The sequence below is a fragment of the Salmo salar genome, chromosome 02, assembly GCF_965601325.2.
Source record: "Salmo salar chromosome 02, fSalSal1, whole genome shotgun sequence".
NCBI classification, from domain to species: Eukaryota; Metazoa; Chordata; class Actinopteri; order Salmoniformes; family Salmonidae; genus Salmo; species Salmo salar.
Window position 1 is genome coordinate 55,522,920 of NC_138292.1, and position 25,734 is coordinate 55,548,653.

General features: G+C 42.4%; 1 protein-coding gene across 1 annotated transcript; it reads left to right on the forward strand.

The window, feature by feature from the left end:
• Positions 1 to 110: 110 nt before the first annotated feature.
• LOC106588379 (mucolipin-1) lies at positions 111 to 24,045 on the forward strand. Its single transcript, XM_014177298.3, has 14 exons — positions 111 to 378; positions 11,433 to 11,704; positions 12,026 to 12,193; positions 12,652 to 12,808; positions 13,548 to 13,629; positions 13,982 to 14,078; positions 15,956 to 16,055; positions 16,582 to 16,688; positions 17,134 to 17,283; positions 17,474 to 17,575; positions 17,652 to 17,774; positions 18,224 to 18,430; positions 19,227 to 19,357; positions 19,670 to 24,045. The coding sequence occupies exons 1-14, from the start codon at positions 333 to 335 to the stop codon at positions 19,704 to 19,706; spliced, it is 1,779 nt and encodes a 592-aa protein (XP_014032773.1). The 5' UTR covers positions 111 to 332; the 3' UTR covers positions 19,707 to 24,045.
• Positions 24,046 to 25,734: the final 1,689 nt, after the last annotated feature.

Below are 25,734 nucleotides of genomic sequence, written 5' to 3' on the forward strand. Positions count from 1 at the left end.
TTTCGCTTGCTTTTGCACTGTGAACATGTTCCCCATGCCAATAAAGCCCTTCGAATTGAAAGAGACGAGAACAAGCGCCACCGTCACATGATGACACATGAGTCACGTGATCTCGTCTGAGGAAGTGAGTTATGTCTTGTCCCGGTGTTGAACCTGTACGGTAATTACAGAACACACTGAAAAACGTCGTCCTCATGGCTATCTTCCCGGGACAGTTAACTTCACGCCAACAATATAGTCGCGTTTTATAACAGCTTTTATTTGCCATTGTTTATTCTGAGACGGTTCAGATTTTATGTCGCATATTTATTTATTAGTTTCAAAACGTTTACATGGCTACAGCAAGCGGCAGTTGCAACCAAGGCGGCGCCAGTTCAGGTATGTTGAGTTGTTTACAAGTCATTTTCACGAATTTTCTGACATGTTACTTTGCGTGTTTTTAAATGGTTATATTGTTGCATGCCTTCCATTGAAAGGAGGGCCCTGAGTATATTCGACTTGTGTAACGTAGCTCTACAGTGGGCTGTCATGCCAATCATCTCCATAAAACATACATCTCATTCTAGGTACAAATTGAATGGTGATTAATCGTGAATAAATGCGTAAGTAACATTGTATAACATAGTAACATTGTGCAACACGGTAACATTGTATGAGGTTGACGCAGCAGCATCAATAATGTTTTGTTACAATCTTTCCAAACACTGACTGGAAGAAGCGTTATTGCATAAATGTGTACAAAACCATCCACCATATTTAGTCAGTTATCCACAATATGTTTTGGTTTTAATCATGTGATCGCTGTTTCTGGGCAAGTCACGCAGCTTTGATGTGTGCAATATGAGTCTTTGTGTGTATGCTATTCCTGAATACTGAATGATGTCGTATTTCCAATAGAAACTAGTGACGTTATGCTATCCATTCACACGGTAAGTTGAGCCGCCTACATATTATCACTACCTTTTTCAAACCATGTCCATATTTCCCAAACACAAAACAATCACAATCCCTTTGTCTTTTAATCATTTTACTCATCTTTTAACACAGTATTATCACCTAACAAACACTGTATATTTTAAACACTTTTAATATAAGCCAGGCCCTGGTGTTGCCTCATATCCTAGCAATAATGTATTGCATTACACCTAGGAAGAAAACACTTCAATTTGATTAACTTGCCATTGGCTCAACTTACCCCATTGCCACTGGCTCAACTTACCCCAAACAGAACTACAAGCAAACATAACTACAAGGATGTACTTTCATGCTAGGTTTAGAGCCTCGTGTTGACGCTAATAGAGACCCCAAGTGATCTATAGAACAATCTTTAAATTATCTGCTTTGGTTTATATGCAAGCATCATGAAACCTCTAGCACAATAAATTCATTTGAATTGTTGGACCTAACTTGCTTACCACTTTCCATGTGGTTTCTTCCTCCACAGACTCAATGAAATCATGACTTCTCCCTAAATATTTGGTGAAATTATACATTTTGTGTATGGTTTCCTAGAAACAAGGGTTGGCAAACGTACCCTTTGGCTCAACATACCCCACTCTCACCCACAGACATTCTGGATGAAATAGGCAAAGAGTTCGCTTTATGTTGACCTGATGCTGACAGAATTCGCTAATAACAGTTTGCACTTGTAAAGTTTGGGGTAGGAAATTATACCTGATGGCCACTTTCAGCAAGGAAAATTGTAGCCTTGAATTTGTTCTATTCTATCCCGCCATTGCATTCAATGCTGTACTTCAATTCTCATGAGTCTTGATTCAAGCAATTTTTCCTAAATTCCAGGGATAGTGCTATCCGGGATCCCTGGGACGCCTCTACCCTAAACACTAGCCCCTACCACAACCATTTTAAATTATTAGTTGGACGTCCCAAGGATTCCGTTAAAATTCTAGAGCGTTGGAAGCTGAAAGAAACAAACTGTTTCATGAGCCCCCTCCAGGACTCCGAAGACTGACTACTCTTGCTCCCTCCTACCACCATAGCATGTCTGCTACATTTTAAACCAGACCCAGGTTCTCCATCTACCATACTCTGTGATAACCACCCAACATCTAGTTTCTTAACTTCCTCTCACATGTCGTAGTCTACGGTGCCCATATGACTGTGGACATAGGCTTTCACTTCTGCACTTCACTGTGTGTGGGTCAGGGGTTTAGAAATTTTCTTGTAAGCAGTCAGTACTTTTTTTTTTTCTCATGCCGTAGTATACTTTTGACTCATTGTTTACAGTACTTAATTTGTGGGTTGCAAATGGTTGGACTTTTTCCATGGGATGTTAAGCCCTGGAATTTGGGGGATTTTGCTTATATTCATCAAAAGAGTTAGCTTATAACAGTGAACCTTTTTTGTGGGATACACATAAGGCAATTCTAGGTCTTGCGGCATATTTTGATTAAACTATCCCTAATTCAATGGAATTTCAACCCTCTGCATGCACAGTGCATTCATCCATCACATGTGCAGTGCACTCTTCCATCACATGTACAGCTGATTCTCACTGATGAGATGCTATTGAGCCCACACTACTACACTGTCTGAGCCAAGGACTACATACCTTCTGGTAAGATTTGATTATAATACTGGGTGGGGTGAATATATTTTATATGACAAACACAATTTTTTGTTAACCAGTAAATAGCAGCTTACAGCAAAGTGTGTTTAAATAATTTCTAACTTGTTAACAATTTCTGCTAGTTAGTTTTTGTTACCATGTGGGTTTTAGCTTGCTTGAGCCTGCTAACTGAGGGGTGTTAATTCACCTGTTTCCATACATGTTTAATTTTAAAACATTTATCTTACAAAGGAGTTGTTTAATCTAACTATTTATCTGTACATGGAATTGTATTTGTTGTTTTTATTACTCATTTTTTTTCTAATCTTTACAGGAAAATGCAACTGCCCTATATGATGTGTGGAGACATTTCACTGCAACTAATGTAGATGGTAAAGCTGTGTACATTTGCAAATCATATGTGAAGAATGCAACAAAGATGCAGAATCATCTGGCCAAGTGCATAATGTTCTCTCAGTGCTCACAACAAGCAACCTCTGACAAAAGTCCCTCTACTTCTATTTGAGGTGAAAATGATGAATCAGACACCTTATCGATAGCAACAGCTCATGGTCCTGGAATCAGAAGTTTTTTTTGACTCAATGGAGGAACGTAGTCAGAGATGCTGATGGAATGTCTTGTTCGAGCTGTGTATGCAACTGGTTCACCTCTGATGCTCACAGGCAATGTGTATTGGAATAGATTTCTGAATGTTCTTCGCCCAGCATACACCCCTCCAACCAGGCATGCTTTATCTACTCATTGTCTGGATGCAGAGTTCAAGTCAAGGTCAAGCAAATTATAGAGAAAGCTGACTGCATTGCAATCATCTCTGATGGGTGGTAGAATGTTCATTGGCAAGGAATAATTAACTACATAATCTCCACCCATCAACCATTATTCTACAAGAGCACAGACACAAGGGACAACAGACACACCGGTCTCTACATTGCAGATAAGCTGAAGGCTGTCATCAATGACCTTGGACCACAGAAGGTTTTTGCACTGGTGACAGACAATGCTGCGAACATGAAGGCTGCTTGGTCTAAAGTGGAAGAGTCCTACCCTCACATCACACCCATTGTTGTTCATGCATTGAATCTTCACCTCAAGGACATCATGGCACTAAAAACAATGGATATACTCTACAAGAGAGCCGAGGAAATGGTTAGGTATGTGAAGGGTCATCAAGTTACAGCAGCAATCTATCTCACCAAGCAAAGTGAGAAGAATAAGAGCACCACATTGAAGCTGCCCAGCAACACCCGTTGGTGTGGTGTTGTCATCATGTTTGACAGTCTCCTGGAGGGAAAGGAGTCTCCAAGAAATGTCCATATTACAGTCTGCCGATATGGACAGCCCCATCAAGAGGATCCTCCTGGATGATGTATTTTGGGAGAGAGTGGTAAGCAGCCTGCAACTCCTGAAACCTAAAGCAGTAGCTATTGCATGGATTGAGAGAGACAATGCCATCCTGTCTGATGTTCACACTCTGCTTGCAGATGTAAGAGAAGAAATCCGTACTGCCCTTCCCACTTCACTGTTGCTCCAAGCAGAGGAAACTGCAGTTTTAAAACACATCAAAAAGCGTGAAGACTTCTGCCTGAAACCCATACATGCTGCAGCATACAAGTTGGACCCCAAGTATGCTGGCAAGAACATCCTGTCTGGTGCAGAGATCAACAAGGCCTATGGTGTCATCACTACCGTGTCTCGCCACCTTGGCCTGGATGAGGCTAAGGTTCTTGGAAGTCAAGCAAGGGCTTTGGGATGTGGATGCAATATGCAAGTCGTGCCAACATGTCTCATCAGCCACCTGGTGGAAGGGACTTTGTGGATCTGAGGCTCTTTCTCCTGTTGCCTCCATCATCCTCCAAATCCCACCAACATCAGCCGTCTCAGAGCGCAACTGGTCCTTGTTTGGGAACACACACACCAAAGCACGCAACAGGCTGAACAATACAAGGGTTGAAAAATTGGTGGTCATCTGGGCAAATATGAGGCTTTTTGAGCCTGACAACGAGCCATCCTCAACAAGGTTGGAAAGTGACAGTGAAGATGAGGCCTCAGTCTGATGTTAAAGAGGTGGACATTGAGGAGGTCCAGGGCGACGACATGGAAGCCTGAGAGGAAGACAACCTAAGCTTTAGTGTCTAGACTATCATTTTACAGATGTATGTTAAATGTTTTTGGGAGATGCAATGGATCATTGGATCATTCAATATTCCATTTCTTTTGTTGTTCAGTGAAATCATCCCATGTGAAGAGTCAACTCATTTAATAAAAATTCAATTATTTATTATTTTTTTCTATTGGAAGGATTTCATCATTTGCAATTATGTCTACTTATGATAAGGTAAAAGGTTGATGTTTCTGTCTCCATATGATATGGTAAATATAGCCAATGAAAAAAACATCTACATTTAAATGGTATTAATATTAATTTGCATATATTCCCATAAATTACCACAAACTTTCCACCTCTGAATATTCCCCAAAATGTGCAACCTTAACAACACCGATATAAAGTGTTTTTTTTCTCAAAGTTGCCGGAATGTCATGTGCATCACACTTCTATGAGTAACCTGTAAGCATTATGAATCTTCTGTTAGATCAAATAAGCCTCATGTATCTAAATTGCAATAAAAAAATGTCTTGACTAAATTCAACGTTCTTATTTTCCCCCTCATACAAAAACTCCTCACTTGCTTAAATATTAATGATCTGCTTATGTGTACAGATTTTGCGCGGCGTAAACCCTCTCGCTTTGCCTCTTCCTCTCTGACGTGACCGAACACTTTTTCATGAGTGTCCTTTAACAGAAGTCACACGGCACCATCCGCTAATCAAAGTTACAAAAACACGTACAAAAGTTAAAGTGGACAAATAGCCCACAGTGTTGCGAGCCAGGTTTCTGGTCATTTTTGCGGTTTGCGATGTTCAAATCCCAGTTGAGGTATACATTTTTCCTTTGAAAATTCCTTGTGAATTACAGGTATTTATTTAAAAATTGTATGTTGGCGAGAGGTTCGGCTAAAACATTAGAAATGAAGATTCTAAATATATTTAATGAGGAGCTTCTTGGAGCCCCTCTTGCAGCCTGACTTATAGGCTACTGCAATACAGGGGCGTAGATCTGCTGGAGTGCACCAGAGCCATACTTCGCTAATTCTCAGAATGGTGCTTGTTTAAAACGAAATCCATAAAAGCTAAAACAATGTCTCTCAAGATCACTTAATGATTCATTACTATTCTACATTGGCCTAACATACCGACTATAATAGCGTACAGTGCATTCGGAAAGTGTTCAGACCCCTTGAATTTTTCCACATTTTGTTACGTTACAGCCTTATGCTAAAATGGATTAAATTTAAAAAAAAAATCCTCATCAATCTAAACACAGTGCCCCATAATGACAAAGCGAAAACTGGCGGCATCCACCTGTGGTAAATAGAATTGATTGGACATGATTTGGAAAGGCACACACCTGTCTAAGGTCCCACAGTTGTCAGAGCAAAAACCAAGCCATGAGTTCGAAGGATTTGTCTGTAGAACCCCGAGACAGGATTGTGTGGAGGCACAGATCTGAGGACGGGTACCAAAACATTTCTGCAGCATTGAAGGTCCCCAAGAACACATTGGCCTCCAACATTCTTAACTGGAAGATGTTTGGAACCACCAACACTCTTCCTAGAGCTGCCTGGCCAAACTGAGCAATCAGGGGAGAAGGGTCTTGGTCAGGGAGGTGACCAAGAACCAGATGGTCACTTTGACAGAGCTCTAGAGTTCCTCTGTGGAGATAGGAGAACCTTCCAGAAGGACAACCATCTCTGCAGCACTCCACTAATCAGGCCTTTGTGGTAGAGAGGCCACACGGAAGCCACTCCTCAGTAAAAGGCACATTACAGCCTGCTTGGAGTTTGCCAAAATGTACCTCAGACCATGAGAAACAAGATTCTCTGGTCTGATGAAACCAAGATTGAACTCTTTGGCCTGAATGCCAAGTGTCACGTCTGGAGGAAACCTGGCACCATCCCTACGGTGAAGCATGGTGGTGGCAGCATCATGCTGTGGGGATGTTTTTCAGCGGCAGGGACTTGGAGACTAGTCAGGATCGTGGGAAAGATGAACAGAGCAAAGTACAGAGAGAATCTGCTCCAGAGCACTCAGGACCTCAAACTGGGCGACGGTTCACCTTCCAACAGGACAATGTCTTAAGCACACAGCCAAGACAATGCAAGAGTGGCTTCGGGACAAGTCTCTGAATGTCCTTGAGTGGCCCAGCCAGAGCTCGGACTTGAACCCAATCTAAGATCTCTGGAGGGGCCTTGAAAATAGCTGTGCAGTGACGCTCCTCATCCAACCTGACAGAACTTGAGAGGATCTGCGGAGAAGAAGGGGAGAAACTCCCCAAATACAGGTGTGCCAACCTTGTAGCATCATACCCAAGAAGACTCTGGGCTGTAATCGCTGCCAAAGGTGCTTCAACAAAGTACTGAGTGAAGGGTCTGAATACTTGTGTAAATGTGACATTTTAAATGTTTTTATTTTATATTTTGCAAAAAATTCAATAAACCTGCTTTTGCTTTGTTATTATGGGGTACTGTGTGTAGATTGAGGGAACAATACAATTCAATTCATTTTAGAATAAGGCTGTAATGTGGAAAAAGTCAAAGGGTCTGAATACTTTTCGAATACACTGTAGTTTAACGTTACTGTTAGATCAAAAACATCACTTAATTTCTTATGTAGGCAACACTTACATGTACAACGTTTTCTGTGCATTACTGTTAGGGCTGACACCATTTAGTCGACTGGGTGATTGTTTGGTCGAGCAGTGGCAAATATTTAAAAACAAATTATGGCAGAAGAGACGCGTCTGATTCAAGCCAGTCTGAGTGGACTAATCCAATTTTGAGGCTGCGGGGATGGCACACGTTAGCAGGTAGCCTAGTGGTTAGAGCGTTGGGCCAGTAACCGAAAGGTTGCTAGATCGAATCGCCGAGCTGACAATGTAAAAATCTGTTGTTCTGCCCCTGAACAAGGCAGGTAACCCACTGGTCCTAGGCCGTCATTGTAAATAAGAATTTGTTCTTAACTTACTTGCCTAGTTAAATAAAGGTAAAAACACCAGTATCACCAGTAGTACATTTACCATTAATTCCCATAATTTCTGATCTACAATGCTTGTTTGGTTATTGTCATTTCTTTTAATGCAGTAGTGGACACGTTGTTTGCAGAACGCACAACCTAGGCTACGCTTGTGAGGGAAAAAAGTTTGGGTTTATTTCATTCCATTTACGAGTAGTCAATTCTGATTGTTTTAACTTACCACGACGCCAGGACAGCGGAGTCAAACACCACCTTCCGGAGACACCTGAAACCCCACCTCTTCAAGGAATACCTGGGATAGGATAAAGTAATCCTTCTAACCCCCCCCCTTAAAAGATTTAGATGCACTATTGTAAAGTGGTTGTTCCACTGGATATTATAGGTGAATGCACCAATTTGTAAGTCGCTCTGGATAAGAGCGTCTGCTAAATGACTAAAATGTAAAATGTAAAATGTTACCATCACTGTGGAGCTTCTCAAAGTAATTTTTTCTTTGCCTCAAACAGCAAGTAAACAAGAATTTTTATTTTTTTACATCCATTGAGCGTGACAATTGTTCCTCAACGTAGCCTATTTGTCAAATCTTTCCAGCTCTCTCCCTTTTTGATATTTCTCAGCATGAAAGGGGAAAAAATGCCATGCTCTGATCCGGTGGAAATGTCATAAAATAGGCCTACCTAATTACTTCTTATCCCTTTTTCAAAATGGCCTTCAGCTGTGTCTGTCTGTTTGAAGCTCACTGGCAGGAAACTCTGAGGACCCAGAATATTTAGTACACTGTTGCAAGCCAATTTGTAGCCAATTTGATTTATAGGATATTTACTTCCATCAGGATATTTTCTACCTGCGGTCTGCAATGTTTTAATTGTTGGCTTTATGTAGGCTATTTTTACATATTGGCAATAGAAGTTACTTTTAGATTTGCATAATTTTCATTTAGAATTTTGATTAACCACATGACATTGATTTTGAGATATGGAGTTATTTATTAAAAATGAAATTAAACTGTTCCACAAAAATGTGCATATGAAAATCATAACTGGCATGCAGATTAGTAGAAATGGTAGGATAACTTGGCACTCCAAATGGGAAAGGTTGCTGACCGCTGGTGTAGCCTATTACTGGCAACTTCAGGAGCATAATGGCAGAATCTGCGAGGGCCAGCAGCAGCGGGCAGCAGGAGGAGGATGGTCTAGAACTGTTTTTTTCCTTTTTTCTTCTGGTTAGGCTATATTGATCTCTGGCTCCCTCTTTAGTAATTTGTGTGTCTTCATTTTTAATTGCAGTGCTTAAAGCGTCAGACAAGCTCAGTAGCCTACATAAAGTTAATTTTATTAAAACGTATGGAAAGATACACGTTTTAAAATTTCGACCAATCGATTGGTCGAAAGAACAGATTACTCATGGTCGACCGATTTTTATTTTTTATTTTTTTTATTGTATTTTTTTATTTATTTAAAGAAATAAAACATTTCGGAGACAGCCCTTATTATTATAATCATGCACTTCGTCACATGTGTTTTGCATCAAGGACAGTTTATTTATAAAAAAGATTTCCACAGCAAAAAAGCTTGATGCGAGGGGGGGCTCGAACCCATGGTTAAAGTGTATTATCGATTTAGAGTCAACCACTTTAGCAGTGTGTGCCACATGGAAGCAATGGTAATAAGCAAAAACTGGAAAACTTGAACATTTTGTCTGTTAGTACTAGTCAAAGATGCATCAATGCAATATTGGAACATAACATTGTTACACACCAATGGAACAAAAGTAAACCTTGAATTTATAGGTTTAAATATCCCTCTGGTGTCCAGGGTTGATATATTTTTAAACAAATGTTGTTAGACTTTATATCCAAGATCTTTTATAGGCTGATGCAGAATTTGTTACAGGAAATAATCACTGTCAGCTGGTGAGGCTACCATAGGGCTAACATGTGCCAGGTTATCTGATTGGACCAGCTACAATGTAGTGTTCTATAAAGTGCAAGTAAATCATTTTGAGACTAAGAAACAGTAAAGTAAAAAAAATAACAATAACAAAAAGTCCACCTCATAACCATGTCCTCTTGCCACAGGAGGAAATGGAAATAGAGAGTTAAGAGTTGACAGAGACAAGGAGCAGCTTTGCTTGTTTACTGGTTCCAATGAGGTTACATAGTGTAGCCTGCTCTCCCTGGGTGGCCCAGTGCAGACTGATAGCTGCTGATCTGTTGTAGTGATAGAGATGCTGGCAGACTGATGGTCACAGTGCTGACTATGACTGACGGACAAGGTGCAGGGCTGTCTATTAAGCCTTCTCTAACACACCATTGACTGCCCTGAACCGGAACAGCAGGATCTTTCAGCGGATTTATTCAGTTTGATTGACTCTATCTCTTAGTGCGGCTCGGCAACAAGCCGACATCATCTGCAATTTTGTTTTGACGAATGCCCCATCAAGATCTGTCAATTTCTTGACTTGGGCTCCTATTGCTGGCACGAAATGTTACAAAGTGAAATTCTTTCAGCACAGGTCTGAATTGTTTTTGACAGGATGAGTCACGCAACTGCTGTCATGTCTGTGAGTGTTTGACCTTTACAAGGTTCTGTGTGTGCAAGTTGATATAATGTAGGTAGGTCACCCCCCGCTAGATAGGCTTCTCTCATTCACTTGGCCGAACTAAAGATCGTTACATATGCAGGTGATTATTGTGGATGGCTTACTATAGGTAAACATTGATCACCCTTGCCACACACACACACACACACACACACACACACACACATCAATGATAATCTCTTCTACTTCCGTCAGACCAGATTTTGTGTCTTCATGTCTGGGTCTTCGAGTTCTGGTAAACTCACATCCTGTTTACCAGATGTGAGGTGACCCAAGAGTTGACAGCAGTTAATTTCCAAGTTCAACTTCCTTTTTCTCCATTACTGCTGAACTAGCTCTTTTACCCACTAACTATATAGTCCAGATTTTCCTTCCAAGTCTGTTATTGTCACATGTTTGTTTGGTCAACTCTGAGGTTGAATTAAGCTTTCACCAGCGGTCTCCACTGACTGTGCAGTGATATAGGTTTTTACTACACCTTTATGGTTTATGTTATCAACGACAATCAAAATGTGTAGCATCGCACCTCGAAGCTCTGCTCCTCTGATAAATTACTACCAAGTCAGACGGGTGTATTAGCGTAGCATTAGCCCGACCATCCCTGGAGTCTTTCTGTGTCTTCCAGCCATCTCCAGTGGTGTGTTTCTGTCAGCCTTGAGTGGCGGAGCCGCCAGCTATAGCACACCAGTCACCCGCTTCTCTTCCTCCAGGGAGGCTGTCTGTCTCGCCCGGCCCAGCCCAGGGTCTCTGATCTGGCTGTTGTTTTAATAAGCTGGCCTGTGTCACCTCCCAGGGTTTTACTAGATAGAGACGTGATGAAGGATGACTATATGAGGCGAGGGAGATTAGGAAATGTAATGAATGAAAGCTGCCCAAGCTAGTACAAGAGCTGTCACTCACTGAAGGGTAACATTACGACACGTAGCCTATTCATCAGTAAGAAACGGTGTCAACGGTTCAAAACCACATACACTGGGAAAACCGTGTCGGTGCTCACAGAGGAAATGGCACTAATATAGAGTGTCATTGTGGCGCCCTATTGCAGATTACATTGCTGTTTCTTTGATAGGCCATATTAGTCACTCTCACTATCCTTCTATCGCTGCTAACATGTTTTTTTTCTTCCCTCGCTCTCTATCTGTCTCTCCAGAGAAGGAGAGGTTGGTTTCCTCTGTGTCTCCTCACGGCTACGGCTCCAGCGACAGCAGCGACAAGCATGTTCACCACAGACACAGCCATGGCAACCCCCGGTTGCCCACGGCAACGGCGGGGGGTTGGCTGGGGGCAGAGCAGGAAGAGGAGGCCCTGCGCAGGAAGCTCAAGTACTTCTTCATGAGCCCCTGTGACAAGTTCCACGCCAAGGGCCGCAAGCCCTTCAAACTGGGCCTGCAGCTGCTCAAGATTATCATTGTCACGGTGCAGGTAACTACACACATTTAGTTTCATATGCACTTTGAGTGTATGCACAACACATTTTAAACGCCCTCATGGCAAAGCTCGGGTTTTATGGCAGGACCAACAATCCTGAAGTCCATAACAACTGACACCTTGTTTCATATGCACCGTTCCTATTGGTGGATAGGATGTCTGTGCATCGGATGTTTTTAAATATGGACCGACAATCTTTACAACAATAACTTCTATAATTTCCCTAAGAGCAAAAAGGGTTATGTTATAGTTGTGAACAGTCACTTTCTTTCAATAAAACACCTGAATCCCTACTTCCCTCCCTCCGTCCATCAGCTGGTGTTCTTTGGCCTCAGCAACCAGATGGTGGTGACGTTCAAGGAGGAGAACACCATGTCCTTTAAGCACATCTTCTTGAAGGACTATGACGAGGGCTCCGACGACACGTTGGCCGTGTACAGACAGAGCGACGTCTACGAACACATCTTCTACGCCGTAGACCAGGTAACAGTCACTAACGACACCTGGGTCATGTTCATTCGGGCATGCAACAGAAAATGTATTTAAAAGGAAAATGTTAATGAGGGTTTCAGAATCTCTCCGTTTGGTGCCTAATGTACATGACCCGTCATACAGACTGGTATGTAAACATGCAGCGCAAAGAAGTACCACATCTCGCCCCCTTCATAATTTCATCCTCTACTTTCAACTAAAAGTCTCCAACTCTTAGGCCCTGTTTGAGTATTTAGAATGTATCCTTTCCTTCCTGCATCATTTTGAAGTAATCACAGATCTGAGCGAGTTTGATTGGCGAAAGAGGTAGTGTAGAAACGTTCACTAATCAAATCCTCATACAGAACACTGATTACCTCAAATTAGGGAGGAAAGGGGGATGAATTATTTTTTAAATATTAGAGCAGGGCCTTATTCTCCATCTTCGTACCCTTCCTCCTCCCTCACAGTATTTGGTGCTACCCGAGACCACGGTGGGACGCTATGCGTACGTCTATGGGGTCGGGGTGAACGGGAGTGCCCTCTCTCTCTGCCAGCAGTACTACAAGAAGGGCAGCATCGATCCCGCCAATGATACCTTCAACATTGACCCTCATGTTATCACAGGTACATAGATCTACTTTCTTGCATTATGCCAGTGGTCACCAACCCTGGTACTAGAGCTACACAGTGTTGGCGCTTCCCAAATGGCACCCTATGGAGTGGGAATGTGGTGCCATTTGGGACTCAGCTTAAATGTAGTTCTGTTCCAGCATTAAAACACCTGATTTGGCTTATCATGCTTTTGATGATTAGTTGACTGGTTGAAAAAGGGTGAGTTTTGTGCCGGATTTGAACAAAAGCCTGCACGACTTGTGGCTTTACAGGGCCAAGTTTGATGATTCACCAGTGCTCTATGCCCCCGCCTTGTCTAGCCTGAAGTTAAGTTATTTCATTTCCTACCCAAAGAGTTGCTAAGCTGCTTATTTCCAGTACCATGTCATCTTTTCAGTAACAATCCATTGTAACTGTATAATTTGTATTGACTAAACATGTGTAAATACTGTATTGTTCCCCAATCATGTGAAAGTAGTAGGAAGCCCCACTTCCTTATATGAGCTGACACTTGGGACAATACTACTGACTAAAGGGAAAACACATTGAACAACAGAAATCACCTGGTATTGAAATGGCCTGCCCTTTGACTCTTGACATGATCACCAGAACAGAATAACCATAGATATATAACTACTAGATCAGACATTTATTTCAGTGTAATGGTCTATTTCAGTGTAATTCTATTTGGATAAGGAAAAACATTAACAGCCCCTGAAATGACTAACTTCTCTCTCTGTCCTGTTACTAGATTGTGTGGGGGTTAACCCTCTGTCAGTCCCTCGAGCGCCTTTCGGCAGTGACTACAAGAACTTTACCCTCAAGTTCCACAAGTAAGGCTTCATTTTTCAAATGTCTTTTCAAATGACTTCGGGCTCTCATGTTTTTTGTCGGTCTACAACTAAGATAGATGGGACATCCATCTTTGTGGTATCTAACTGTTCATTTGTATCGCTCTCACACACATCCAAACTGTTTACACACTACCTATAGCCTTGGGATATCTTCATTAGACGCCAAACGGAAAACTAACAAAAAAAGGGGAGGGTCTACCTGTACTTGTCCAATAAGAAACATACATTTTTGTTTTGTGTTGCAAAATGTTTGAAAACTCTTCTTTGCTTTCACTTTGACACAACCCTGATATCCCTCTTGTTTTTTTTCTTTTCACTCTTTGTTGTCTAGACTCATAAACGTGACGATACAGTTCCAACTAAAGGCCATCAACATTCAGACCATCATCAACAACGAGATTCCTGACTGTTACACCTTCTTCATAACGGTGAGTCCCACCCCCCTTCCCTCCCCCACCACTTCCTGCAAATGGTCCTACCCAGTCTGTGGCTCATTGTAACCTGTTTAGTGTGTAGTAGTTGCTGTGGAAACCTTTTCATTGCCTGTATATTATAGGTAAGCTATGACCTGTTTGTTATAAACTCAGCAAAAAAGGAAATGTCCTCTCACTGTCAACTGCGTTTATTTTCCGCAAACTTAACATGTGTAAATATTTGTATGAACATAAGATTCAACAACTGAGACACAAACTGAACAAGTTCCACAGACATGTAACTAACATAAATTTAATAATGTGTCCCTGAACAAAGGGGAGGGGGGTCAAAATCAAAAGTCAGTATCTGGTGTGGCCACCAGCTGCAGAAAGTACTGCAGTGCATCTCCTCCTCATGGACTGCATCAGAGTTGCCAGTTCTTGCTGTGAGATGTTACCTCACTCTTCCACCAAGGCACCTGCAAGTTACCGGACATTTCTGAGGGGAATGGCCCTAGCCCTCACCCTCCAATCCAACAGGTACCAGATGTGCTCAATGGGATTGAGATCCGGATTCTTCACTGGCCATGGCAGAACCCTGACATTCCTGTCTTGCAGGAAATCACACACAGAACTCTAGTATGGCTGGTGGCATTGTCATGCTGGAGGGTCATGTCAGGATGAGCCTGCAGGAAGGGTACCACATGAGGGAGGAGGATGTCTTCCCTGTAACGCACAGCGTTGAGATTGCCTGCAATGACAACAAGCACAGTCCAATGATGCTGTGACACACCGCCCCAGACCATGACGGACCCTCCACCTCCAAATCGATCCCGCTCCAGAGTACAGGCCTTCGTCTAACGCTCATTCCTTCGCCGATAAACGCAAATCTGACCATCACCCCTGGTGAGACACAACCGTGACTCGTCAGTGAAGAGCACTTTTTGCCAGTCCTGTCTTGTCCAGCGACGGTGGGTTTGTGCCTATAGGCGACATTGTTGCCAGTGGTGTCTGGTGAGGACCTGCCTTACAACAGGCCTACAAGCCCTCAGTCCAGCCTCTCTCAGCCTATTGCGGACAGTCTGAGCACTGATGGAGGGATTGTGCGTTCCTTGTGTAACTCAGGCAGTTGTTGTTGCGTGATGTTCGGCTGTACCGATCCTGTGCAGTTGTTGTTACACGTGGTCTGCCACTGCGAGGACGATCAGCTGTTCGTCCCGTTTCACTGTAGCGCTGTCTTAGGCGTCTCACAGTACGGACATTGCAATTTATTGCCCTGGTCACATCTGCAATCCTCATGCCTCCTTGCAGCATGCCTAAGGCACGTTCACACAGACGAGCAGGGACCCTGGGCATCTTTCTTTTGGGGTTTTTCAGACAGTAGAAAGGCCTCTTTAGTGTCCTAAGTTTTCATAACTGTGACCTTAATATCCTACCATCTGTAATCTGTTAATGTCTTAACGACCGTTCCATTTACATTTACATTTTAGTCATTTAGCAGACGCTCTTATCCAGAGCGACTTACAGTAGTGAATGCATACATTTCATACAATTTCATACATTTTTTTTTTTTTTTTTCCTGTGCTGGCCCCCCGTTCCAAAGGTGCATGTTCATTAATTGTTTATGGGTCATTGAGCAAGCATGGGAAACAGTGTTTAAACCCTTTACAATGAAGATCTGTGAAGTTATTTGGATTTTTACAAATTATCTTTGAAAGACCGGGTCCTGAAAAAGGGACTTTTATTTTTATTTTTTTATTTTTTCTGAGTTAATTATCCCTTGACGAGTCCACCACTTTTTTATGTTTCATTTTGTTGCCAACGTTTACAGCAAGTGCTACTGGTACCTGTATGAATGTCTGATCTGTGGTTCTTTCCATCGGATTCTACAGATTGTCCTGGACAACAAGGCTCACAGTGGTAAAGTGAGGATCAGTCTGGAAAACCAGGCTTTTATAAAGGAGTGTAAAGACCCCAGTGTTTCAGGCCACGGTGAGATGGACGTTTTGTTTTTATTAAACATTTATTTCACCAGGGTAATATTAATTTAGCACTAAACAGGAGAAATGGACTGAAACGTAGGGACTACCCGAACTGCTTCCATTGCTAAATATTTTTATACGGTGTGCCCTAATTATTACAACCCAGGAGAATCTCGAGGTAGTAAACTCTTTTTTTTTTGTATAATTTTTTTTTTGTTGAGGAGACCTGGTAAGAGAGTTGGCAAAATATATTTATATTTGCATGGGTCAATACAAACCTACACACAGAATGACCAGACAGAAATTAACCGGTACAACTTCTACCACAAACAAACACTATGTAAACACTAAGCAATCTCCCCTTTCACCATCTTCATTTGACCTCATAAGACATTATAGATGCCTCATAAGAATTTTCACTTGGTCATGCATTGATGTCAACATGAAAGTTTAACTTAAGTGGAAGTAAGTATTCACTCCTATGCTTCTACTTGATGAAAGCCACTAACTCCTCTCTTTCCTTCCCTCCCTCTCAGCGGAGAACTACACGCGGCTAACGTTTGACGTGGTGGTGGTGATCGTTTGTATACTGTCCCTGCTGCTGTGTGGCCGCTCCATACTCCGCGGCATCATACTACAGGCCGTAAGTCACTGGGAGGTGGAGGGCAGGAAGAGAGAAAGTGGTGAAAAGGGGGAACATCCAATCTGGTGGTCCTCTATAGCTCAGTTGGTAGAGCATGGCTCTTGCAACGCCAGGATAATGGGTTCGATCCCCGGGACCACTCATACGTAAAATGTATGCATGCATGCTGTAAGTCACTTTGGAGAAAAGTGTTTGCTAAATGGCATATATTATCGGAGAACAAACTGTAGATGCATGTGTTTGCTTGTTATAGGGTTGGGGAGTGGGGTGGAAGAAGGGGAGAAAATATATATTTCTTTTTTTTTAATTGATGGGAGGTGATTGGTATTCTGTGAAGTGATTCCATTCTTAGAGTAATGTTCTGCAACACAAAATCTGAGAAGGTGTGAATACTCGTCTTTCCAGTAGGGCCACCCACATTCCTCTCTCTCTCTCTGTGTAACAGGAGTTTGTCGAGTTCTTCAAGACTAACCTGGGCCGGAAAGTAAGCTGGGACGAAAGGATGGAATTCATCAACGGCTGGTACATCCTGCTCATCATCAGTGACGTCCTCACTGTCATCGGCAGCATCATCAAGATTGGCATCGAATCCAAGGTCAGTCCCCCTCTAGGGGACTTTTTCCTCTACTGCTCAGAGTAGAATAGAACACCTTTTATTTTTCCCAGAGGAAAATGCAAAAAAATTATTTGAAATCGGCACTCAAAAAAGTATCTGTTTGGGTTATGATAAAGATTGTTGTGCTAAGCTCATGAGGTATTTATGAGTTGAATATCTCTCCATACAGAATTTGTCATCGTATGATGAGTGTGGCATTCTGTTGGGGACTTCCACCTTGTTGGTGTGGGTCGGAGTCATTCGCTACCTCAGCTTCTTCCAGAAGTACAATGTAAGTTGCCTACACACAGAGACACACACACTAACGATGACAGTGATTCAACCACTCTCCTGGCTCTCCCTCTCAGATCCTGATTGTGACCTTGCGAGCTGCGTTCCCCAACGTGATCCGGTTCTGCAGCTGTGTGGCTGTCATCTACCTGGGCTACTGCTTCTGCGGCTGGATCGTGCTGGGGCCCTATCACGTCAAGGTACAGACAGCCACCATTTTGAAGCACAGGCAGACATGCTAACAGAAGAAGGCCAATAACGGAGCGGGTCGGCAAATAGATTGAAAAGGAAACAGTGAATCTGGAGGGGGACACCCCATATGCTTCAGTGATGATGCACAATGGTGCATTTTGGGATTTTGCACAATAATGACGTACTGTGTTATTAACATGTGATTTGTCTATTATTATAGTTCAATATTTACTGGCCCTTGCCAGTAAGATGGCCATAAGGGATTTATTTTGTAAAAAAATAAATGTGTACTGAATCCTGAATAATTTTGAACCAATATAGTGAGAAGGTCATATTAAGTCACATGGTTGTTTGTGTAATTTAACAGTCTCTCTCCCTATCGTATTCAATTCAGTAAGCTGCTATGAAATACATGAAATGTAATTGAACTGTTTCCCTCTCTCTCGCCCTCTGTCAGTTCCGCTCTCTCTCCATGGTGTCAGAGTGCCTGTTCTCGCTGATCAACGGCGACGACATGTTTGTGACTTTCTCGGAGATGCAGGAGAGCAGCACGCTGGTGTGGGTGTTCAGCCAGGTCTACCTGTACACCTTCATCTCCCTCTTCATCTACATGGTACTGTCGCTCTTCATCGCCCTCATCACCGGCGCGTACGAAACCATCAAGGTAACATCAAAGGGCAACATTTTCGTCAGGCAAAAGAGCACAGATCTGTGTAAAAAATACAGTAAAACATCATCCGCAGTGTGATTTAATTTGAAAATGTTCTTCAACGATGTGCATTTTCAGAGATCAAGGTACAGCCAAGAGTAATGAGACTTTATAGCCCTTTATCTATGAAGGAAGTTAGAGGTAGTTTCCCATATTGCGTTACCGCAATATGACTGGAAGACAATAGTATCTACTAGCATGCTTGCAGTTACCCTGGACTTCCAGTCATTGCTCTAATGCTATTTAGCAATTGCGCTAACTCTAGTTAGCAACTTCCTTCAAACTGCACGCATAGACATAAAAATGGTATCCACAAGTTCATCTGACTCTAGGATCCCAAAGTGTCCCTTTTAAACAGACTCTAATACAAATGAATGTAAAAGATAAGCATTGTATAATTTCTTATTTGCTGCTTGTCTTTTACTTTCATTTGGAGTTGAGGCATATAGCTGGGTTTACACAATACATTTTGTGGGATGTAGATTCATATTTAGAGTTGCATTCCTCATAAAGAACATTCATGTTCACTGCTCATATCGAGCAGTACAAACAGAAGCCAATTCCAAACAACAAAACCTAGTGAAAGCCAACCGATCACGGTACACACGGTGGTTGTGTCCCAAATGGCTCCCTATTCCCTAGGTAGTGCCCTGGTCAATGGTAGTGCACTACATAGGGAATAGGGTGCCATTTGAGATGCAGAAGTGAGTAACCTAAACATGGATGCATGTCTCCTCTCCTGTCCCTCCAGCACCAAACCCAGGAGCCCTACCACATTACGGACCTGCACGCCTTCATCGCAGAGTGCACTGACACGCCCAGCTCGGGGATGTTCCGGGGCCTCGAGACCTCGCCCTGCTCCTTCTTCTGCTGCTGTGACAGGTGGGTCATAGGGCACAGGTCAAGACTGAAGGTAGAGGTCAAGGCCGGGTTCAGAATCCACACTCCAGCTCCTAACCGCTTCAGTCTTTGCAGATCTGAAGGAGTCAGACGGGTGTAAGTTGATGGTGATGGCTCCAACTAGCCTTGATGGGGTTGGATGTTCCCCTGTAGAATGATCAGCAGTAGAGGCCACTTCAATGACCAGACAATAACAGATGCATTCACTGTTATCCTTTCTATCATGGTTGAGAGACGTTTGTTTTTCTACATGTGTATGCGCTATCGTGTTAAGTGTTTTGTTTCTTCCCTCAGAACGACAACATACGAGGATGTCCTTTTGGTGAACTGACTGGGCTGTGGTGTCTGGACCTACAGCGCTTTCTGCTGGTCCAGAGCGCCGCACTGCGTCCAGATTTTCATTGTCTTTACCATCAAATCTGGGTCAGGCATGAGCCAGGACTATGAGCTGAAAGCCTAATCCTTTTTGACTGGATTCATTGTCAAGACCACTTGCGTTGTGTGAATGTTATAGGGATGTTGCACAGTAACATACAGCGCAACACCACGTTCCCCACACAGAAAGAAAACAACAGTATTTTGCCAAAATTGGGATTTACGCACAATCCATACTTGCTGATAGCCATAGTGCAATGTGGAATGTCTTGTTAGCACATTTAGCTGCTTTTAATTGTTTTACATACATTTTTAGGTGTTCAGTAAGCTGCACAAGAGACAAGAACTGGACAAAGCATGTTTTTTTATGTCAGAAGTTGTGGTTATATATGAAGGGGATGACAATGACATGCATACTTCATACTAGGCCAGAGACTGCTCTGGAGTAGCACTTCCACTGTCCCTAAGGAGAGAGCACTTAAGTCCAATTCACATGACTCATGCAAGAACGTCATTGCCCTGTCATGAGGCGCAAGCCCATCAAGAACTGCTGAGAGCAAGGCTGGCTTGGCCACAGCGCTTTGTGGTCACCACCGCTGAACTCAGTACAAGTAAATTGAACTTAAACCCTGCACTGCGCCTGGACCCAATGGCTCACTCAATGACCTTAATCTTTGCTCCGGTGTACAAATCTCCTGCCAAATAGGCTGTGTTTAGACAGGCAGCCCAATTCTGATTCCCCCCCCCACACACTAATTGGCCTTTTGACCTTTCACATCAGATATTTTTCAGAGTTGATTTGATTGGTAAAAATAAGATGAGAATTGAGCTGCCTGTCTAAACGCAGCCATAGTATTTCAGCGTTTTAAGACCGATCAATTAAAAAACCAGTACTCACACCCAGGTGCTGGTTCTCGTCTCCAGGAACAATATCCATAGAATTGTTCTATAGTTTAAGTTGGACACAGAAAGAGATGCAGTGCATCATCTCAAGCACACCTACAGTGCCAGTAGTTTCAGTAGGTGTTAATCCGATGACGCGGCACACAGGGTAAACGCCAGTGCCATTTGTTGATTTGTACGTGTCAAGTTGTACACTGTACATGTCCTGTTCACGATGCACAAACGATGCTTTTTATCGCTACGTGCGGAACACTGCTTCGTCAGAGTTCATTTGAAAAAGAGGCCCGTAGGGAAGTAGTCGAGTCCACTCCCGAGTCTCACAAAGACCCACCACGGCAGAACATTCCGGTCGCAATGGAAATGTGACTGTCCAATTTTGCCTGACCTGAATGTAACTTCCTTTTAAATGAGGAAACTACATGATTGGAAAATGGAGAGTTCATCCATTTTTTTTTGTGAATTTTTAAAGGCTTATGCTCCAGTCATGGACAATATGGATGGAGAACTGCAAATTGTATCCGACTGGTCTAAAGAACAAAGACTGCCTGCGAGTAACGAGGAGAGGATAACGAGCAGGCAGGACAGCTAAACGAGGCCAGAGGGATTGGGGTATTTGCGAGCACTGCAGTAATGCTTGTGATGTTGACCCAGAAGAATGCTCTTACATATGTTTTGTTCCCATTCTGTTTTATGTCTCATAATGATGTCTAGTTTAAAAACCAACCAATTGCTTTGTCCTTGTGAAAGTTTAAATTATTTAGTTTTTTTAAATGTTGGGTTGTTTTATGTATCTAGAGAGAAACGCCTAAGGGGAGTTTGGTCTTCAGGTTCGGGCTCCAGAAAGTGGTCATGCATTGAGCTTTGTACTCCAATCACTATTGAAGGAGGAGGGGGGAAAAAAGTTTTTTTATAATAGGTTATAGGCCTGCTTCCATTTCGGTCCCAGCTACTTCGTCTAAAAGTGAACCTTTTGGCGTTGATAGATTCCAAAGAACCAAGGTGTAGGCAAAGTTATATGGGAATATAACCTCCGAAATAGGCTAAAAGCAGAGCTTTCACCATATCTGTTCTTTAGGCTCTGAGAACACCAAAGGGCTGGAGGCTACGAGAAGTGGCTAGGGGCTGAAATGGTACTGGGCCGTAGCCTGTCTGTCGGTTAGTGAGGAGTCATGTAGCTCTTATATTAATGGTCATATAGTACATTTAAATTAAATGTATGTTCTTAACTAAGCAGTACACAAACAGGATTTGTTTTTGGCCTTGCGTTTGTATATTGTAGTATTAGACACTTAGATGTCCGAGCAGTCTGTAGACATGTATACAGTTCATTGTGTAATCTTTTTTTTTTTATGTTAATCTTACTTGAACATTATTTTGAGTGTGTTGGATCTCTGTGCCACACTTAGTATGATGCCAAACCACTGCTGATTAAATGCCTGTTTGTTCACGTGGCTGGAAATACTTCGGAGGAGGTGGTGGTGGCAATTGCTTTGGGCTGCATCCCGATTCTCCACCTTTCTCCCGAAGTCTGCATTTGCACACATCAATGGCTTTGAAAGCAATGGATTGGTTTAATCGTTGGCTAGAGAGAATTTCATCTTGTTAAATCCATGACGGGAAGTGTGCAAGTGCAAAGCTTTTTAAAAAGGGTAAAGAATCAGGACGCAGCCATACTTTGGTTTCTTCACCACTTGATTTTGATCCAAACAAAGCTGGTCAAATTGTCTGCTTTGTTAATGTTTGGGTTATATATTGTTTGCATGAAACTCAAGCCCATAGTCAAGCTTACAGTATAAAGTGTGTGAAGGAAAATCATGAGTGTACCTCAGGATGTAATTACCTGAAGTTAACAGAAGGGGGAGTGAGGGCGTTTGCACCCCTCAGACTCGGAAAATAACATCCTAAAGGAGGAGAATAGACCACCTTACATCCAAGATCGGTTTATTAGGTAGAGCGAGACAATTGGGATCTAATACCACCGAAGACAAAATGTATTATAGTACAACAAATACCATAGATACATTTACACAATTCATGTAACATTCAATATGCACAAATTCGTCACAGTCCACATATCAAAACGGCGATGGTAGCTCTCCTTAAATAGAACACTTGTGCCCATATCCTGGCAACACAGGAAGTTGGTGGCACCTTAAAAACCCCGCCCCTTTTTTTCAATTTTCGCCTAAAATGACATACCCAAATCTAACTGCCTGTAGCTCAGGCCCTGAAGCAAGGATATGCATATTCTTGGTACCATTTGAAAGGAAACACTTTGAAGTTTCAGGAAATGTGAAAGGAATGTAGGAGAATATAACACAATAGATCTGGTAAAAGATAATACAAAGAAAGAAACCAACTGTTCGTTTATATTTTTTTTTGTACCATCTTTTGAAATGCAATATAAAGGCCATAATGTATTATTCCAGCCCATGTGCAATTTAGATTTTGGCCACTATATGGCAGCAGTGTATGTGCAAAGTTTTAGACTGATCAAATGAACCATTGCATTTCTGTTCAAAATGTTGTATCAAGACTGCCCAAATGTGGCTAATTTGTTTATGAATAACTTCATGTTGAAAATTGTGCACTCCTCAAACAATAGCATGGTATTCTTTCACTGTAATAGCTACTGTAAATTGGACAGTGCAGTTAGATTAACAAGAATGTAAGCTTTCTGCCAATATAAGATATGTCCTGGGAAATGTTCTTGTTACTTACAACCTCATGCTAATCGCATTAACCTACGTTAGCTCAACTGTCCCGTGGACAGGACACCGATCCTGAAGAAGTTTAATTGGGGAGAACGGGCTCGTGGTAATGTCTGGAGCGGAATTAGTGGAATGGTAACAAACACATGGTTTCCATGTTTTTGATGCCATTCCATTTTCTCTGTTCCGGACATTATTTTTGATGCCATTCCATTCGCTCTGTTCCAGACATTTTTACGAGCCGTCCTCCCCTCAGTAGCCTCCACTGCCTAGTAACGTACCTTTCCTAAGCAGCCTTTGGCAGCTGATGCAGCACATCATTCCTTCCAGCCCACTAAACCTAATATCATCATCCATTACGTACTGTCCTGGCTGCCCATCCTTTAGCCCATGCCCATCTCAGTGACGCACACTTTGTTTTTGCACTCTAGTAGTCTACTGGGTGTGTCCACTGTGTATGTCCACTTGATGCTGGCGATGGGTTTTTATTGTTTTTCTTTTTTCCACACCAAATACAAACAAACAAACAAACAAACAAACACGACGACGACTACAACTCCTCTGCCAGACCCGCATGCTCACACCTTCATCCCTAGTGCCTGCATTATTGTTTGCTACTTGGCCTTAAATTGTACCAATTCATTTTTTCTCAATATTTCAATAATAAATCATTTGATTTTTCCCTTGTGTTAATGATGGTGGATTGATTGATTCCCAAGTTTTTAAGTATACTTTTTTTTCAAGATGAGTGATGAGAAGAGAATTGTCCAGCCCATTGGGGATCTCACTACACCCCCATATTGTTTTTCCATTTAACCTTTATTCATACAGGTTATTTTCATAGAAATATGCCTTTTGCACTAGAGACCTGTAATGACCTGAGGATATGCTTGTTGTTGTTGCATGGTGCCCTCAATACATAATGACTACACTGAGGTAATGGTCTACAATCTAAAGTTTCAATGGGTTTGGTGTCTGTGGCATTGTTATTTCTGTAGTATTTCATTTGTCGTTTGATATTGTGTTCCAGTGTGTCAAAGGTGGCCTCACGTTTCCAGACTGCCGAACAACGATGACCGAGAGAAGCTACTGTAGTAAAGGGGTTACACACTAGGCTTCTATGATAGTTGTTGTCTTGGTGGACTAAATACTTCGTACCCAGGCCAGAAATTGACCACCATGACCCTTTTCTTCAGCATGAGTATACGTGTGTGTGCTGGTCTGTTTTTCTCTCTGTCTGTTAGCCTCTCTGTATGTGTGTGGGCTTGCATGGTTGTTTTGCTCTGTGCCATGGGCAGCGTATACAGCTGTACCTGGAGCTGCATACACAAAGTATGTCCGGGGTTGGTGTTGTTTTGGCAGATGGGTGAAACAACAAGAACTCACTGGAAGACAAGTCAAATAGTGGGATGAAAGAAACCACTTTGGTTTAACAATTAATCTCTGTTCCATTGCCACAGGCTTTCCCATAGAAACCAATACTGAGCCACACCCTTATAGGACAACATTACAGAGCATTGGGGTGGGTGGGCAGAACCAGGAACTAACTGGATTTTGTGGTTTTACTAACAACCCAATTTAAGGATCTTAGTTTGCAGCCGAATATATATATATATATATATACACACACACACTATAAAAGCTACAGGGTCAGGGAGAGGCTCTCGGTTCCCCAGTCTCTGCAATTGGCCCTCGACGATAGTAAAGGCTGACAGGCTGCAGATGTAACAATTGCCAGAGCCCTGCGAATAGCTGAGACAGACAGAGGGGTCAGACGCACTGTATGAGTCACTCGCTTCCCCAGACACAGACAGACACACACACACACACTGTAAGAAAGGCAGTTTGAATGGTGAGGATCCCTATGTCTACATATTTCACATCACTCTAGTCCAGAGTGAATGCATCACGTCTGTTTCCAGTCTAACCCTCTCCTCTCCTGGCACTGTGAGTTGGGACTTTTCTTTGCCCAAAGCCTCCTCTTTCATTCGTTCTTCTTTGCCGTCTTGCTGTATAACAAACTAGTTGTCAGATTTCTTGGCCCGATTCAGTCTATTTCTGTCAATTTCACAGTCTTTTTATGTTCCCCGTCTTTTCATTGATTCCTATTGTAAAGCCAGCAGCTGCAACTGAGGGAACAGAAGCAAGCTGCCACTCCCATTGTGGGCAGTCAGTGCCATGCAGCAAAGTAGCTGAGGCTGTATGTCTTCATAAGCACCATCAGCAAATGCACCTCATCTCCAGAACATAAACTTTTCAGGAAATTGATAAAATGACCATATTTTCCCATTAACGAACATACAATTATGACATTTCCGACGCTATTTGGGGTAAATGTTGTTGGTCCTAGAGTTATGAAATGTTCAGAGC